Source organism: Lasioglossum baleicum, chromosome 6 (genome assembly GCF_051020765.1).
Source record: "Lasioglossum baleicum chromosome 6, iyLasBale1, whole genome shotgun sequence".
NCBI classification, from domain to species: domain Eukaryota; kingdom Metazoa; phylum Arthropoda; class Insecta; order Hymenoptera; family Halictidae; genus Lasioglossum; species Lasioglossum baleicum.
The window spans coordinates 4,128,641-4,146,482 of record NC_134934.1 but is presented as its reverse complement, the minus strand read 5'-3'; the positions used below and the strand labels follow the sequence as shown (position 1 = coordinate 4,146,482).

At 44.3% G+C, this 17,842-nt stretch overlaps 1 protein-coding gene across 6 annotated transcripts in view; it reads right to left on the bottom strand.

Annotated features, from left to right (window-relative positions):
* Positions 1–17,842, bottom strand: part of LOC143209405 (uncharacterized) — a 141,946-nt gene that overhangs the window by 44,414 nt on the left and 79,690 nt on the right. The window contains exon 2 of one of the 6 annotated variants that reach the window (XM_076425003.1): positions 2,598–3,180. The exons of the other annotated variants lie outside the window; for them this stretch is intronic. Coding sequence (XP_076281118.1) covers positions 2,598–2,756 — 159 coding nt within the window. The 5' untranslated portion in view covers positions 2,757–3,180. The remainder of the gene's footprint in view (positions 1–2,597; positions 3,181–17,842) is intronic. 6 annotated transcript variants of the gene reach the window in all.

Genomic DNA, 17,842 nt, shown 5'->3' with positions numbered 1-17,842 from the left:
AAGTTCCGCGCGTCTCTAGACATATCTGCTCGTAACGAGGCTCGCAACGAAGAAGCCGCGCACGGCTCATTCCGGAAATATTAATGCTAACAGAACCGTTAATAGATGATAAATAATGCGTCAGCAGGCGATCACCGGCTAGATATTCAATCATCGAAGTGGATGTACCAACGAATGAAGTTCCGAACACTAGTGGAGAGCGTTCGTCGCGCTAAGACGATTTAAAATAGGATTATAGTCGCAGGATCTATTCGCTCGGGGACCGGGAATAGGATTACAGTCGTGAACGGTCCTATTCAGACGGATAATCCATATTGTAGGCGCTCCAGGGGCTGTTCGTTACAAGTCCTCGCTCGTTATCGAGCGACGCGGTCCCCTGCTTTTGTTTTTATCCCGCGCGAACACCGCCATTCATTTTTCGAGTAAACCGATCATAAAAGAAAACTTTTTAAAAAAAAAATTAAACCGACTTCGAAAAAACGCACTAAAAAGAATGAAATAATTTCCATTTAATTGATGTGAATACACACAAACTTAAATACAATACAATCTTTTCGGAGGCGGCGCAAAATTGAAAATTTTCGACACTGGAAATTACGAAAATCCTTAAATTCTTCTAAATACTAATATGTTTATATTTAAATAATATATTTGCGCCGCCTCCGAAAAGATTGTATTGTATTTAAGTTTGTGTGTATTCACATCAATTAAATAGAAATTATTTCATTCTTTTTAGTGCGTTTTTTCGAAGTCGGTTTAATTTTTTTTTAAAAAGTTTTGTTTTTATTTCACACTTTTTTATCTCTGTCAGCCGTTACATTCCAAATCGTAATTTATAAATATCTGAAAGCGGCAATCGGTAACGGTAACGACGTCGCGTCGTTACTGTTCCTAATGTCTAACATTCAGCGGAGTTCACGACGGTATCACCACCCTACATTTTCGCAAATAAAATCGTAATTAATAAAGAAATGTAAAATTTTTTTGCACGGGACCATCCCGGGAACATACTCTACAAGATGCAAAAGGTTTCGTTCCTATTGGTCCATCCATCTCGACGTAATCGGTGAACATACATAGAAAAAAAAGCGAAAAAAAAGGGCACATACAGATCGAATTGAGTAACCTCCTCCTTTTTCGAAGTCGGTTAAAAAATGTCGGGTACCGTTCCACTCATGAGAGAAGAATTCGAAATGTTACAGATGTGCTGCGCGCACTGTCTGGATCCTAACGTAGTCGATTGTGACAGCCTTTGTGCGTGGCTGCAGCTCCGAAATGTATCAGAGTCGCTGATACGCATCAGGTATCGATGTACAAGGTGAGTCTCGTAATAACAAATAACACTTGAGTTATTTGTTGCATGAATAAATTTTTCAAACAATGTTATATTTCAATGAAATGACCAGAAACATTTGTGGGTTTTGCCGAACGTTAGGAAAGTATTATAGTATCGAAACCTGTGGCTCGTACAGATTGAACTATACTTTTATTTAGTATAACAAGTCCTTCGAGTTATCCGGCACGTCGAATGGCTATTAATAGCCAAGTTCGCCGGAGATGATGGACAGCATATTGATCTTTCCGATTTCGGGTCGGGTCACAGGCGGATCCTGTGATCGTCCATCAACGGGAGCTCCGGAATCCCGTTACAGATCCTGTGCAAACCCTTCTGGTCACATAGTGCAAACACCAGTTAAATTAAAGTAATATCTTCGCAAAGAATCGTTCCGTCGGTATACAAAATCTTCGAAGGCCATTCGTTTAAAATCTTTGGAGTTGAGGTGTAACGCTGCTTCGATCAAACATGGATGACACGCAAAAATGATTTCAGACAAATTGCAACAACATCATATTAGTCTGTTTAGAATCGTTAACGCGATTGTAATGCAAATAAATTCAATCATCGGTGAAAAAAGAAGAGAAAAAGAATTCGAGAAGCATGAAATAATTTCAACCCTCTGTGGTTCCGGTCTCATCAATCGGATCACTTTGATTCCCGACGGATTTTTCAGTTTAGTGGTCCAGTAGTGGGCGTGTTAAAGAACCGATCCTGAACTATGCGAAGCTTTGTACAACCGCGTAGCATTGATTAAACCGCGAGCAGGCGAGCCGTGAAAAACAGGAGTCGTTTTCAAAACGGAAAATAGCAGAACCAGAGTCGACGAGCGATTACGCTTCGCGATGAAACGCAGTGCGTTTGCGAGACCGTTCGCTGAAATAATCGGTGCGATTCGAACCTCGGTGTAGCTACCTGGAAACCGAATCCGGACAGCTTTACCTTCGAATCTGATAGTAAATAGTAAATACTTGAATGGCTATCATTAGACCGCAGGACTTTCTGCTAAATCTAAGTTTTGCGAGCAAAGTTGAACATTCGCCCATTTTTAAATACCTAATAAAAAAAGACAGTGTCTCTCAGCAACCTAACGCAGTAATTTCAAGGATAATCCTAAACGAGGTTAGCCTTCCGCCAGCATAATGAGCGCAGACGTCTGGTCGCCTACTGAGCGTAAATTCAGGGTAGGACGTGTCGGGTCGTTTCCCTCGTCCTATGAAGACTGCAAGGTGACGGGCCTGCGAACAACAAAGGGTCTTACCTCGTTGGGTAGCTTAGGGTTGCATTCGGGTATCTTGACGGCCTGCTTCTCCTTCACCGAGAGCAGCTTCGGCTTCTTCCTGGACCGGCCGTGTCGGAGTTTCACCGTCACGGTCTTCGACTTGTTGAAGCTCTCCGCGGGATAGACGCAGGCCAGCATCGTGCTCTCGTTCTCGCGACTCGAACACGTTGTTCGCGTGTCCCTCCGCGAATCAGCCGTGTCGCACTCGAACACTACGCGGCCGTTTCTCGTAGCGGAGATTCGCGGCCGTTCCGCCGCGGTTCCATCGGCGAGCTCGTTAATCCCGTCGGATTAATTAAGAACCCGCGAAACCGGCTCTCACTTTTCCCTGTTGCTCCTCTTTTTTCCCTTTTTTTTGCGGACCCGAATTCGCTAATTGCTGCTCTCGCGTTTTCGCGGTTTTTCGGCTGCTACCACTCTCTCTCTCTCTCTTTCTGGTGGTTCTGCTTCTTGTTCGATGTTAGGAGGCGTTCTCGTCTATTCAGAGTATGGACATCGTCATCTATTCAGAGTTTGGACATCGTCGTCGTCGTCCTCTATTCAGCGTTTTCAGGCCGCTTCTCTGAAATTAGGCACGAAAACGGTTTTCGCGGTCAGAGGGAGAGGCTCTCGTGAGAAACTCGATTTGGTCAGATCAGAGTCTGGGTTAGGTGATTCTCTGGGAGTCGAGGGAGCATGGCCAATCAAATCGGACCCAGTGATAATTAACGATTCGAGTCGCGCGTGCAATAATGCCGAGCGACCAACCACGGCGAACGCCGCCCGAGAATCCGACCGACGCGTTATATTCCATTACGGATGCCAATTAAAACGAGTCCGGACTGCCTCCGTTCTCTTTATCTTGCTGACGACACCCCCACCGCCCTGCCCCGACCCCGCAGTCTGAAACGACAAGTCTGGAATCGTGAAAACGTGTTTGCGCTAGTTCGAGTTAAGCTGCAAAGTAATGCTGCTGCTACCGTAAAAATCGGTTTATTCTAGCTCTCCCTTCAGTTGCAACATACAATGTACATTTTATATTCACTGATCCCTCAAACAGCGCCAGTGCTGACCCTCTACAAATCCAAGTGATTTTTATTTTTATAACTTTTTGAATGTAGCTGCTATTTGTCGAGTGTATTACAGTTCCGAGTTGGGGTTTGGGAATATGTACTCTACTTTTAAGGGTACTTTAATCCTTTAAACTCTTCAATTTCCTCTGATAATGTAATATATGGTATGATAATGCGGGCATTATTTTATTAGAGTGTGGAGGATTAACGCAGACTTAGACGAAGAATTTAGAAAGATTCTGCAATTAATTCTGAATTAGATTCTGAAACTATAAATGTGCAAAGTTTTATCATCACAGCTAATTGGTAAATTTGGCTTAACGTAGCTACTCGCAATTTTGAAATAAATGAATTTTCCAACTGTATAAAAATATTTAACTTCGAGGACAACTGTTCCGTGGATTCCGGAAGCAGAAAAAGAAGAATCAGCCGCGGACAAATTGAATTCGAAAGGTTCCCAGAGCGAACACCGAAGGTACAAGGTATACGCCCGGAACAGGTAATGCGACGTTTGTTAACGATGTTCAGATCGGTTGGTGGTCGAGCAAAGAGGGAGGATGCCAGTTGAGAATCGATTCAACGCACTGCTCTACCTATTGTCTGCGTAGCCTGCTGGCCGAGGTCCACGCGACAGAGATTGATTCACTATCATCCGTCATCAAACGATTCTCAGCGTCGTGGTTTGAAGCTTTGTCTTTTTCACGAAGAATTATTTACATGCTGACAGCTTAAGTAGATTTATCGGGGGTTGAATAATATCCCGACTGTGTATCGGAACATACTCGTCGACAGGTGCGACAAGCTGGCCAAGGTTTTGATCAGATTTGCTGAGTGATGGACCCTAGGTGAGAAGACAGTGAAAACCAATTCGTGACAAAATTGAAAGAGACACTTTTTGGTGTAAAATTTCGGATTTTCTTCATTCAATATGTTGCAGTTTTTTAATTGTGTCACCCTTTTTTTTTAAATTGAATCATAAGTCTATGTCTAGAACTATCAAACCGATGGAAATGATTTTTGGGAACTTGTAGTGAAACCATCAGAGTATCTACTAAAAATGTTTTTTCACCATTTATTTTGCAATTGTTTTAAACAAATGCCGTGTTTTCATAGCGGGCCACTTTTACAAAAATTGAACCCATACTGAATACGACCCGAAATTATCTACTATGGGGTCTGGCCTAAACCCAGACCAAGTTGTGCTAACGAATCATCGAGCAAGTTAGGTGTCTGCACGCACTTTCCGCGGAGAATTCTCAGAGATTCATGGTAAAGGGGACTCGGAGTCGGTTCTGCTCGCGGTTCTCGGTTCGTGAAGCACCCTTGCGTTTCTGGGTCGCGTGGTTAGGGGCTTAAGACTCTGCTCTCTGTCCTCGAGCAGTCCGCCGACGTGATGCTTATTTTTAGTGGAAAGCACGTCGGAACTGATAGGCGTTCGCGGATCCTGTTCGCTTAATCGGCGTCCTGGTCCCCGGTTGTTTCCGTTGGTGAAGAGGACGTCCACGCCCCGCCCCTCTATCGATTTCGGATACACTCGTTTAATAAACGATGCTTACGTGCCGCTAAGACTCTCCCATTAAAAGTCGACCGGCAACGGTTCTTGCGTCTCCCTCCACGATCTGAATTTCAAATCCGCTAGGAAATCGCTGCGACATCGAAAACGATACTAACTACCCCATTAACCCCTAGTCTTGTTATATCCGGGAGGGCCTCGAACGGAGATCTCAAATCGAATCTATTAAACGCAGCGGTAGATCAAGCTGTTCGAACCACTTACGCGAATCGACGCTTTCAAATTGAAACAATCAACTTTTAACCCTTTGCACTCGGAGCTATTTTAACTGAAAAATTAAACATTTCTTCCTATCTAGAGTACTATTTCCATTCCCTATGATTTTTGAAATTTTATGAATATGAAATTGCGGTATAATACCTGATACAATACCTAAATGTTTAGTAATTGATTAGATAGCGATATATTCAATAATATAAACAATATTTTGAATAATGGTACAGAAATATTTAGTGGTGCCTCTCAGAGGGGACAACCGAGTGCAAAAGGTTAAGACGAGTTCTCTGGCTACGATTAATTTTCTTTAATTTCTTTAGGAAATGTTCAAGGGTTAAGGTGAAAATTCCGAATTGCCAACACCAACGCGAGAAGTCTGGATCGTTAGCGATAATTTCGACGTCGCAGACGATTCTTGTCGAGCGGAGAGAGAACGCAGGTAACATTCGAGATAAAATTATGAAGAGCTTATGCTGGGAATCTGCGAGAGGGTTTGACTATCGTCGTCGTCGAGTGGGAGGACGTTGCCGAATATCGTTTCTCCGTCGACGAGTACGGGCCCGTACATTTTTCATCGTAACTATTCTCTGTCCCGGCGGAACGAAAAACTTCAGCTCCCCGTTCAAAACAAACACGGAGAGCTTCATCTGGAAGCTCTGCGTCGTTTCAATGAAGCTGCGCATAATTGCGAGAAACAGGGATTTGAGACAGTTTCGAGGCAGTCGCGACGTCAAAAGGCGATCCGGAACGGCAGGCAAAAATGTGCAATTTTCGTTAATCTCGTTAGTTTGATCGCGTCGTCGTCGGGTTTCCGCGACGATCATCATCTTCGTCTATTTGAATCGTAGGATCCTGATCAAGGGACCCGTGTAATCGAGACTATACAACTGTTCGTACAGCTCTGTTGAGCATCATGTACATAATGATTAAAAAGATTTGTCGAAGTAAAATATTTGTCCAGGCAGACTATAGGATCGTGAAGGATTAAGCTGGGAGCTATAGATCTGGAATAATTTTTGTTCCCGGAGCTTTTGACGGGCGCTATCATTCGCGGTATATTAGACAGCACGCGTAACTGAATAAATAGCTACCGGTATTCAATGAGCACCTCTTGAATGGGCCGACCTAGGTGGCATAGAGCTCTCCCCATAAACTTCTCTGATTCATCGCCCGCGGTCCTGCTACTTCTTATCACAGTCTCTTGTGGGAACATTCAGATCCTTTGAGAAGCGCTGGGAGACTGGGATTGATAAAGTGTGATTGGTTGGAGAAGAACCTCGAGATCCTGGGTCCGCAGTTCGTTCTTCCAATGGGAAGACTGTCGAAGTGCTCGGAGAAGAACTAAATTACAGACTGTCGCTAATGTGGGTACATAGTTCCTTCCTCTGGAACGTAGACACCGTCAAAGAATTAGCACAGGAACTAAATTACAGAGACTGTCATTAAGCCTCGACGAATCTTGATTACCGGCGATTCAGATCTATTTTGAATCGCTCGAATTATAAACAATAAAGTACTACATTTACTCTAGAGCGTTTGAAATCGCTTAAAAACGATTGTCCCAAATGGGCTGCGGATCTTTATGCAGAACAGAAAATTGTTCATATTCCTAGGGTTAATACGAATTCAAAGTTCGTATCGGAAGAAACAAAGTCTGAAGAAAACCGGGACCACCGAAGGAGCCGTCCGTTGTTCTATGTATTTTGCTGTAGCAGCAACTGGCGAAGTACCAGCAGAAGGATTCATTTGTAAGGGAACTAATCTAAGATAGGTTGAGCCTCGACGAAGCCAGCATCGGCGATAAACGGTGCGGGATCAGGACCCCTAACCCTCGAGAATCGTCGGAAGAAAAATCGAGGAGCACGCTGCCGGGTTCGATTCGTTCGTTGGCTGGTTCGTTCGAGGATCGCAACGCTACTTGTAACTGTTTCCACGAGGATCTCCGCGAAACAAGCTCTGAACAATGAAACGGAGCGCGGTGCACGTCGGATGTCGGATCCTGGAAGAACCAGCTGCCTCTTTCCCGACCACGTCGAAGTCAATTTACGCACCGTTGAGCCCACCGTTTCGTTCCCGAGCACCTCTGCTGTCTACATCGCATCGGCGCGTACCATTCCGTTTGACATGAGCGACCGAGCTTAAGCTCCGTACACATTGTCGCCGGAGATGACAGACGTACCTTCCGGGACGTCCCTTGAATATTCATCGACGGATCTCGCTGCCACCGTTATTCCAAATGCTGCTGCGTTTTCGCGACACGACACAATAAATATTCTACGAACCATTCCTTCATAATTCATGTAAGGATTCCGGTATGAACTTTTGCACTGATAGAACTGTTTATTTAAAATTTATATTTATATACAGGTTGCTAACCAGACCGCGAATTTGTAAGCATAATAAAAATTTTTCAAATATATTTATACATATAAAATTCCTTTATAGCTTCACCAAATGTGAATTAACACCTACTTGTTCTCCCATACTTTATGTAATTAGGTCAGAAGTAAAAAATTTGAATGTCAATTAAATATTACCATAACATCAACATGGTATATAAGCAGTTAAAAGTGGTTCTAAAGGCATTTCACGGTTCAAATTTACCGCCAAATATTGATTGGCCAATACGTCGATCGATGATTTGATTCGTTCTTTCCAAATGTTCACGTTGCCTCAGTGTCTTGTTTACCGGCATGAAATCAACACGTGTTTCACTGTTTCAACAAATTAAAAAATTCTTTTTCTCACAAAGCAAATGGATACATAATAGTTTTCCTCAACCTAGTTTAACATGCAGTATAGTAACCTAATATACAGGTATAATAATTTACAGACGCAATTATTTCTTGAAAATGATCTAAATTAAGATCGAAACGTCGAAGTTAATGCGGTAATTTGCAAAATTGCTTTTAAATAACAAATGATCGATCCAGTGCGCCGATAGCATTAATATATTATTTTTTATTAACAATTCTACAAATCGATATAAAGAAATATTTATAATAAAAATGATTTTTATCAATTCAACGAATTTAATCATCAATTTAAAAAACAGTTAAAGATAATAGAATACTTTTCTTAGATTTTCTGGGTGTGTTCACTGTGTTGCATTTGAGTACAGTGTTCACTGTATGCATCGCAAAATCGCGTAATTTAAAATTTTGCAGAATGTCTAAGGTAGTTGATGCTTCGCGACATCCACTCCGAGCTGTTTGTCGATCGATGAAACCAAGACAAGACTATCTCTGAATCACGGAGACCCACTATCGTTTCATCGTCAGAGGAACTAGGAGGAATTAATATTCTGCTGAGCTCTCAGCGGGCGGGCACGTAATTCGCCGCTATACAGATGATAATTTGACGATGATATTGCGCGGAATTATTGTCCACGGGCCGGACAATGAAACATGTGACGCGCCCGGTAAACCAAAGCCCCATAACGAACGAGTGCGTGGCGAACGTGGCGATACGGAAACGTCCACGGCGAAATACGAGCATTAACGTTCTGCGAAAAATGACCGGTGTTTTAATCCAGGAGGGCTCCCTTATCCGCGGCTTCGCGGCTCCCCATTAATTCGGGTAATGTAGCGGCGCTACCATAAATTCGTACTCGCGGAAAAACGAGAGGAAAAAAAGATCCATTCGTCGAAATAACGAAAAAAGGTCGGCCCCGCGTAAAAAGCACTCGACGACACGACTGTACAGAGAGAAAGAGAGAAGATATTCGGGTCGTGTTTTACGGCACAATCCCGGAAAATTTGCGAGAGCAAAATCGACCGGAAGCGACCTCGAACGGAGCCGAGAGATCTCGTCCACGGATAAATAGATCCTCGGAACAGAGTTACCGCTGTCCAAGGATGGTCGAAGCATCTCTCGAAGTCGCAGTTTTATCCGAACATCTCGAGACACCAATTGTATTAGCTCCCTAGGATCCACTCTTGAATCGGTTTCCCCGCGACCGCAACAAAAACGACTCTAATTGGACCGTTCACGACGAAGCGCTCTCGAAAATACTTCCAGGACCTCCCTCTGTCTCCGGATCTCTTGCATACCGCATGGCAATTACCGAGCGGTGTAGTGGAATTATTACGAGGTCTCCGTGAAATGTAAATCAGGTTACGGAAACCGGCAGCCGCCTCCGCTCCGCTCGATGTCAACGCGTTAATCGTCGAACGCGACCCTGTTTGTCCTCAAATATTCCGTCGCCGACATGATTCGCCATTTACACGACTCGTCGTGCTCTCTGTCACCGTCCACCTCATTCGCGTGCACAGAGTTTACCTGCAGATTCGCAAACCTTCCGAGAAAATACGCCAAAAGGAACTTTGGGCGGTTTCGAACGACTCTGGGCACTTGCTCCGTCGTTTACAACTGTTTTGCAGGCGGAACTGTTGAAATTGCAATTAGAGGCGGTTTGTACAGTATCTAGTTACTCGTGTGGTAGATTTTTCTAGTGCGACGATGTTCAGTTTATTCAATTTCATGTTTCATAATTTTCCAAATATTTTCTCATTCCTCAGAATAAATGGGAATTAGTTTCCCAATAATTTCACGCTACTTCGAACTATGTTTTCATGAAATATATAAATGCGTTTTACGTATTATACACAAGGGTATGAAATTCAAAGGATATTGGAATTTTGAAGTTTGAAATAAAATTTTCCAATGGAAATTGCAATTGAAAATTCTCTACCGCCAGTGTATACATAGATTGCTAATTAGTTAGAATGATTGATAGATCCTGGACGTTCCTATTGAAGTGAAGATCATAGTCTACTAATTACTGGCTCGAGTGTACACGTATGCCCCGCAGCTAACGAGAGGAAGGAACCAATTCGCAACAGAAAATACATACATACGTACACCGTGGGGTATACAGAGGATGTTGAGAGAGATCAATCGGCTTGTCGATTGACGCCGGACATTAAAGGAAGAGGTCGCCGCTTAAATAAGTAATCCCGAGCCGAGGTGCGTCTCCCACGAGAATTTGTCTCAAAGGCGAGCATAATCGATCGTGGAGCGCTTTCGGAGGAAATCCGAGATATTAGTTGTACATCGGTGAGAAACATTCGATGTTTCATCATTCGAATGGAAATTCTAACTACAAAATCCAATTGCAATCGTATATATTATTTGTGTCACAACAACAAATAGAAAATTACACTCAACCTCGCAACTATGTAAAACGTACTCCAATAATTTCTCAAATTAATTTACCTTTTAAAACTTGTTTAATGTTCTTGCTGACCAATAGCAAAATTATAAAGCGCTCTTTTCTAATGGATTTTCTAGCCTATAAAATCCTAATTTATCTTATTCTTCCGAGTATTATACTGGGAAAAGGCTCGCTGTTGGGTTTCCAAGAAAAAAACCCCTAAACGAGCAGCACCCCATAGTCAGACCAGGATATCAAAGATTTCGAGCAGAGACTGCCTCAAGCTTTCTCAGCGAGCGCTGTTTAGGCGAGTGCCGGATGATGAATGCTCGCGCAGACGGGGATCGATGATGCGAAGATTTTTCTCGATCCTATGAACCGTCGGTCCTGAAACGAGTCTTCGGTCTGGACGATTTAAATTCATAACAGCCCCGGCTGGAGAAGGCGTCGGCTTTTTCAATCTCCACTTCTCTCTCAACTATGCTCTGCTTTTCAAAAGAAACCCCGGACTCACCGACAACCACCATTAAACTACGGATTTCATGCATTTACGGCAGAAGCGAGGCGTAATTTAAAATAGTAGGCAAAATATATATCATTTTCAATTCACCAAAATTAATGAAAAATTAAAGCGCTCTCTATATCTGCTCTGTACTTCTTCCTATTGACATCTTGCATCAAGATCGGTTCTTTTAAGAATTTTCTTTTCTTTCACAATGCTAAACATTTCCATTTAAACTTGACTTTTATAACTAGACTGCGGATTTTATGCATTTATGCGTGTAATTCAAAACATTAAAAGTATTAAAAGACTTTAACAGCGTTGAAATTCTATTTTGACCATATCAAAATTATTAATGAACAAAATAAATGTTTACTTAGCCACTGTAGATTGCAATTGATGTATACAAATTTTATTTTGCATAAAGATCCGCAGTCTATTTATAACACAGATTTTATCCTGTTCGAAAGAAGATCATTATCTCACTAGACATTTTCAAAGATCTCCCAATACGTACTATGTTTCAGGTTGACTCGTCAGATCAGGGGAATCGGCTCGAATCGAGGAGAAAAAGTAACCCTCTCTCTGTCACTATCAGATTACATAGTCACTATTGTGACACATGCATGACAGAGACGAAACTCGTCACGTGACGAAGAAGAAGGGAAAGGTAGAGTGGGGAGAGACGAGTCTGAATCTGGCGACTCCGGTTTCAGGAACCAGCAGTGCCATAAATGGATAAAATCCGACCATTGAAAAACACAGTCATCAAAACGTTGAACAGACGCAAAGTACACAGAGTGCTCGGTCGGTCTTTCGGAAACGAAGACATTGTTCTGGGAGCATCAGCCGGAAGGTACAAGAACAGCTATTGTCGAGAGAGTCGACTTTGCCGAGCCCTCGAGAAATTCTACGGAGAAAAATCCGTACCCGCGGAATGGAACGACCATCATCCTCAATTTTCACCGGTGCACCCAGCGTCTCGCGGTTAATCGATTTCTCTTGTATTACGAAGAAATCGCTGGCTGATCCGCTACGACAGGAATCTGTTAAGACGCGACTTGGCTTTCGTTCGTTCGTCTCCCGTTTCATCCGGGATGTCCGAGAGCGGCGTCGTGTTTCATTAATCGGTTGCCGGTGTGTCTCGAGGCTCGGGGATTAAGAGTCGTAACGGAAGTCGATGTTCTCCTCGGCAACGGTGAATGGAGGATGCCAGAGCAAATGGGAAGTTGGCTGCGACTACGCTACCTGTTACTCTCCAGCGACGCTATAAAGGGTAAAACGGCGATTTATAGCCGTGGACAATTTATAGCCGCCCGTGAATTATATCGAAACCCGCTCTCGCTCGCGTTTACCGTAAACATGGTTGAACATTCACCTGCTGGCTCTCCTGGAGCCCGGATTTCAATAATTCTAAGAAACGTCGTTGTTTCAAGGAACACCACCAGAGCTATAGAATTTTGCAAAGATTGTTCAAGTTTTATGCACAAGTTATCCGACAGAGTTACGCTAATGATAGTCGAAGACGGAGCGTTCTAGCAAAGTGTCAAGGGAGACTATCACACGGGTGATGATTGTTTATACGTATTCGTGACCGCAAACCGAACCACCGGTGATACAGAAAAATGGGACAGCAGAGTCGGAGGCCATTGTTCGGCTTCCTATTGAAAAGAGGAAAAATCGGGTTGCGCGCTGAGAGAGAGGGGGAGAGGCGAAGTTCAGAGTGTCACCGATTGTGGCGGAGACGCGGCGTAGGAAAAAATAGAGGACGCAGGCTCGAAGGTGGAGACGAGCTGCGCCTCCAGGACAATGCCACGGGGGCGACGCTGCCTTTGTGTGTAAAACGATCGAGGTTTCGCGCTGCTCCGCCTCTTTTTATCTTCCGCGACGGCGACGCAATCAGGAACAGGCGACGCGACACGTCAGGTTCAAGGTTCCTCGCTGCATCTCTAAGCAGATGGGAGAGCGATCGTGCTTTCGCGAGTCGATGCCAGAGACAACTGATGTGTATACAGTTTGCCAGTGGGATCGACTCAACATCCTCGAAAATTCGGTAAAACCGAATTTATTTCGTAAAACAACACAAAACAACAAACAACAATGACAAAAGAGATGCTCAGATGTATAATATTGATTTTGAAAAAAAAAATATATGATACAATTTATTAATATAATAAATACATAATCTTTTGATATTGAAGAAGAGTCTTCCATCACTCTTGCAATCTTGTTCGTCGCAAAATGAACGACGCGGTAGACAACGCGCTATACAAATTCGTGAAGGATGGGATCAGATTAGGGGATGAAGCGGCTGGCAGGTGAACGATCACGGGATCAGTATTGTTTATCTTGTACACTTTTGTGCAGTCGAACAGGTACGCCATAGAATCCCATTGCGAGCACCGAATCAGTGCCGAACAATGGCCGAGGAAACGCAACGATCGAAAGGAATCCTATCAAAATGCATTTCCTCTTTGCAGCTTATCTCCGTATAGCCGAGATAAAGAATAGAGCCGAGGGAGAAACAGGAGAAAGAGACCGGAGATGAATCGCCGTGAAGTGAGTCAGCAAGAAATAGAGATAGCACCGGTACAGAGAAAATGTTTGACGGGCTTCCATTATTTCGAGCGTTTTAACCCTTGGAGAGGGGCTGGCCTAAGTGGCAGCTTATCGACCCCTATCAGTCATCAAAACCAACACGATTTTATTCAAATATCTTCCGCCCGAAACATTCGGGAAAAATTATTTCTCGCCTCCGAGATTACACATTTCATTCGTAACCACGTGGCGTTTGCAACAGCGCACCGGAAATTGAAAATATCTTGTTGGTGAATCATCTTTCGTCAGGAATATTTTTTCAGGTTGTTGCTGAAGATAGATTGACGCTGAAGGCTTGTTTTTCGTTTGTACAAATTATGGCGGTGGCAGATTTAATTTACAGAGTCCCGATGGGAGCATTGAAAATTAAAGTATTTCGCTTGAACCACTTAAAAAATATCATTTCTTGTAGCTAACGTTTTCAAGATCGATATGGGGAGTGGATTGTAGCCGGTAAAAGTTCTGCAGAAGGCAAATGTGATTTACAAAGATAAGGTCTCTCAGGAGAATCGCAAATAAAAAGAGCCGCGCTGTTGCATTACATTTCACCAGGAAACGTCTCGGAAAAATTACACATCGTAGTGCCGACGTTCTCGAGATAGGTATTGGAAACTTGTTTTTCGTTTGCGCTCGCCATAAAGATTACAAATTTAATTCATAAAGCCTGAAGTCTCTAGAAAAGAGCATCGAAAATGCATGGGTATGTACGCAGATAAGTTCCAGAGAGCCGAAGTATTTCCCGGGTAAGTCGTAATAGCCGTTCCACATTGTCCGAGAGGGAGGAAACGCCTGGGGATGTATCTTCTGCGTTTTATCACCGGAAATAAGGGGAGAAGTTTCGCGAGACGCGTCCCCCGAACGGGTTACCCCTCGAAATCGCATTTTTCATGGCGAGACCGTATCTTCTTGCCAGCATGAGTAAAATAAGGCGTGTTCCGCGTCGGCTACGAGGAAAGGACACGCATTTGTGGGAAGATTCACGCGTGCGGATGCACTTTTCGCGACGCAATTCGCGTCAGACGTTGCGAGGGGACGTGGCGGCTGCGTTATCCGGAGCTTTTCTCAGCTTTAGCGGGACCATTTTTCGTCTGAAACCTCATCCGAGAACGAAAACTAGGTTTCTTTGGCATCTAGACAATTTATAATGAACATGCTTTCAGTCATTTCCAAGCAGTCGATGTAATATTATCATTGGACTGCGGAGAATTTAATAAAATTAAAAAGCTGAACCAGAGCAACACAGATTAATATTGTTTTTGAAAAGTATTAGGAAACTTTCTTGCAGGTACGAGCGCGTGTCAGGAGACCATATAATCGCAGATGAGCTGACACAAAAGGGCACGGGGGGTAGTCCGACGACAAAATTCGACCGGTGGCGACAGTCAACTATCGATCCTCGCCCTCTATCGACCGGATGTTCCACTCTACGTTCCGCGGGCCGTGACGTTCGCCAACGATTCGCGTAAATGTCGCTGCGTCTGACAGACGGCAGAGCAAAATTACCAGGCTTTTTTCCGTCCTCGTCCCTTAGCCGTGCGGAATTATTTTCCCTCTATATGCTCCTCCTTATTCCGTACCCCTCACTTTTCCCGGCGTTTATCTTCCGCCCTGTCCCTCCGGCGACAAAAGAACCGTGTCCCGAAAGGTAACGCGACGCCCCGAGACGTCGCCGATTGTTTTCCAAGGGAAGTTGAAACTGAGGCGTATAACAGAATTCCAATAACGAGGCGATCGTACTCAGTCAAAGACGCGCCTTCGGAAAATGTCGCGTCGGTTCCATTATTCGACGAGGAACAATGTTAAATATAATAAGATCCTCGAGAAGGGAACATTGCAGCTTATAATTTAATAGAGCTTCAATAACACAAGAATAATAGTTTCGAATAATAGCTTGACGATCCTTGAGATTGTAAATATTTGTCCTTATTCAAATATTCCACCGACAACCTCAAAATCCTGCAAAAACGATTCGATACGACCTTCTTCGTCTTGAATAAATTTCCATAGAGAATCCTGGTTCTTCAGAATAATCCAACCTGGGAAACAAATGAATGCAACGAAACTCGCGTGGGGCGTTGTCTGTTAAATGTGCTGATCTTTGCTCTGTTTTCAAGATCAGAACCGAGAAAGAAAATACCATTTGGTTTTTCACTGAATTTTTTCTGTGGACTCTATCACGAATGTGTACCTGGGGACGCACAGGCTCATCGCCAATTTTTTCTTCGCCGTATCGCTTACGGCAAACGGCGGTTCGCACCAGAATGCTCGAGCGTAGCGAACAATTGATTCAGCGAGTTTTATTGCGCGTTGTGGAATATTATCTTGGCTCGAAAATCACGGGCTCGGCCGATCGCGTGCCTTTGATCGACAGGCCACGCACCCACGCTCTTCGGGAACCCGTCGGAACGAGCACTCTCCCCCCAGGGACGTGCATGTGCACGGTTGTTTCGCAGTAAAATGGTTGAACCTCGTTAGAAAGCGCGACGCGCGATCGATATTCGTCCGCGGAAAACCGTTTCGCGAACGCGCTGCGCCGTCGAACCGGATACAAAGCGCCTAGCGTATTTTCCGCCGGTAATAATCGAGACCGGGGATCGATTGTTCGGGGACGGGACACACGTCGCGTCGATCTGCGCCTCCGTAAATAAACGGGGCCGACATCGAGCACGCAAAACCCCGGGACCAGCGAGATTGAGTTTCAGCACGGTTGACGGTCCTTTCCGAGCCTTTCTTCCTTCCTACTTTCAACGACGACGTTTAGGAAACGAACCTGTCCGACGTTATTCCCCGACGTTAGATCAATGACGGCCTCGTCGAAACTTTCAGCCTTGGCGAACTATGTACTGCGAGGGAACGATAGGAGTGTGACGCAACAACCGCGACGGCTGATTGGCCAGGTCGCTTCTACAAATGAAAATACGTAATTCTTGCGATGTAATTAGAAAATTCGCAAAATCTCTTCCTTGATCGAATTGTATAATGCCGCAAATATGTCGCGTGTTACGCGACGCGCGTGTCGGAGTTTAACGAGCGAAGGAAAAACTGGGAATGGGAATCGATGGATCCATCAGAGGGATTATCTCATCTGCGGTTGTTAGCGTGCCGGGGCCGTTTGCGCGGTAAATCTGCGGCGGAATCTCCCAATCGCGTAAAATATGCGTCGGAAAATATATCCGAAGTTACGTGAAGCCCGATTGTTCGTGACTGACGCGAATTCGCGCTGCGACGCCAATGCCGTTCCGAGCACCACGGGTCATCAAAAATTTAGGTCGCCATGGAAGCAGACCATGAATTTCACTCTGATTGGCAGCCGCGCGTCGTCGTTTCCTCTCAAAATGTTCTACAATGCATCGGCTGCGAAAGGAAAGCCGTAGCTAGCGCGCACACACAAACTCGCATCTTTCGATCACTAAATTGATCAAAGGGATCGTCGGCATCCGACGTATCCGTAATTTTCGTCGATTTTCATCGTGCTGCTTTGCTTGAATTTTTCAGGGACTCTTTGTCCGTTGTCCTTATAACTTCATTAACCCCTTTTACGGTTTCAGTGATTAGGACTTTATTCGTAATTTCCTAAAACAGGAGAAAATTTATATCTTTTGTATGGCTACATGTTCTCCAATAACTATACATTAACAAAACCAGAATAGAATTTCATGTGTTCAGAATCTTCATCACGAGTCTGCCACGATATTGTAGGGCAAGGGGTTAATTCTAAATTAATGAAACCGGTCGATTGACCGTGGTGTGGGTTTAGTAGACATCCGTAGAGAAGAATGTTGAATTTGTAGAAAGAGCGAGCGTGTTCTGTGACGGTTCTCTGAACAGGAATCCGTGTCGTGTAACGATACCAGCGATTCGCAATGACCTGAATCGCAGACGGGAGTTGAACACGGTCTGACACCGGTGAAACAGTTCGTAGGGATTGCGTAGATTCCGTTCTAGGACGATGTTCCGCGTGGGAGGACAAGAGAGAGAAAGAGAGACGCCGTTGTAAACCGATCCCGCGCGGAAGCTCCGATTAACGAGCAGCCATTTACAGGCCTACATCGGCGAAGACGCGGATACCGTTACAGAAATCCGGAGATGGTATTCTTCCATGGGACGAAACACGCTTTGTCTAGCTCG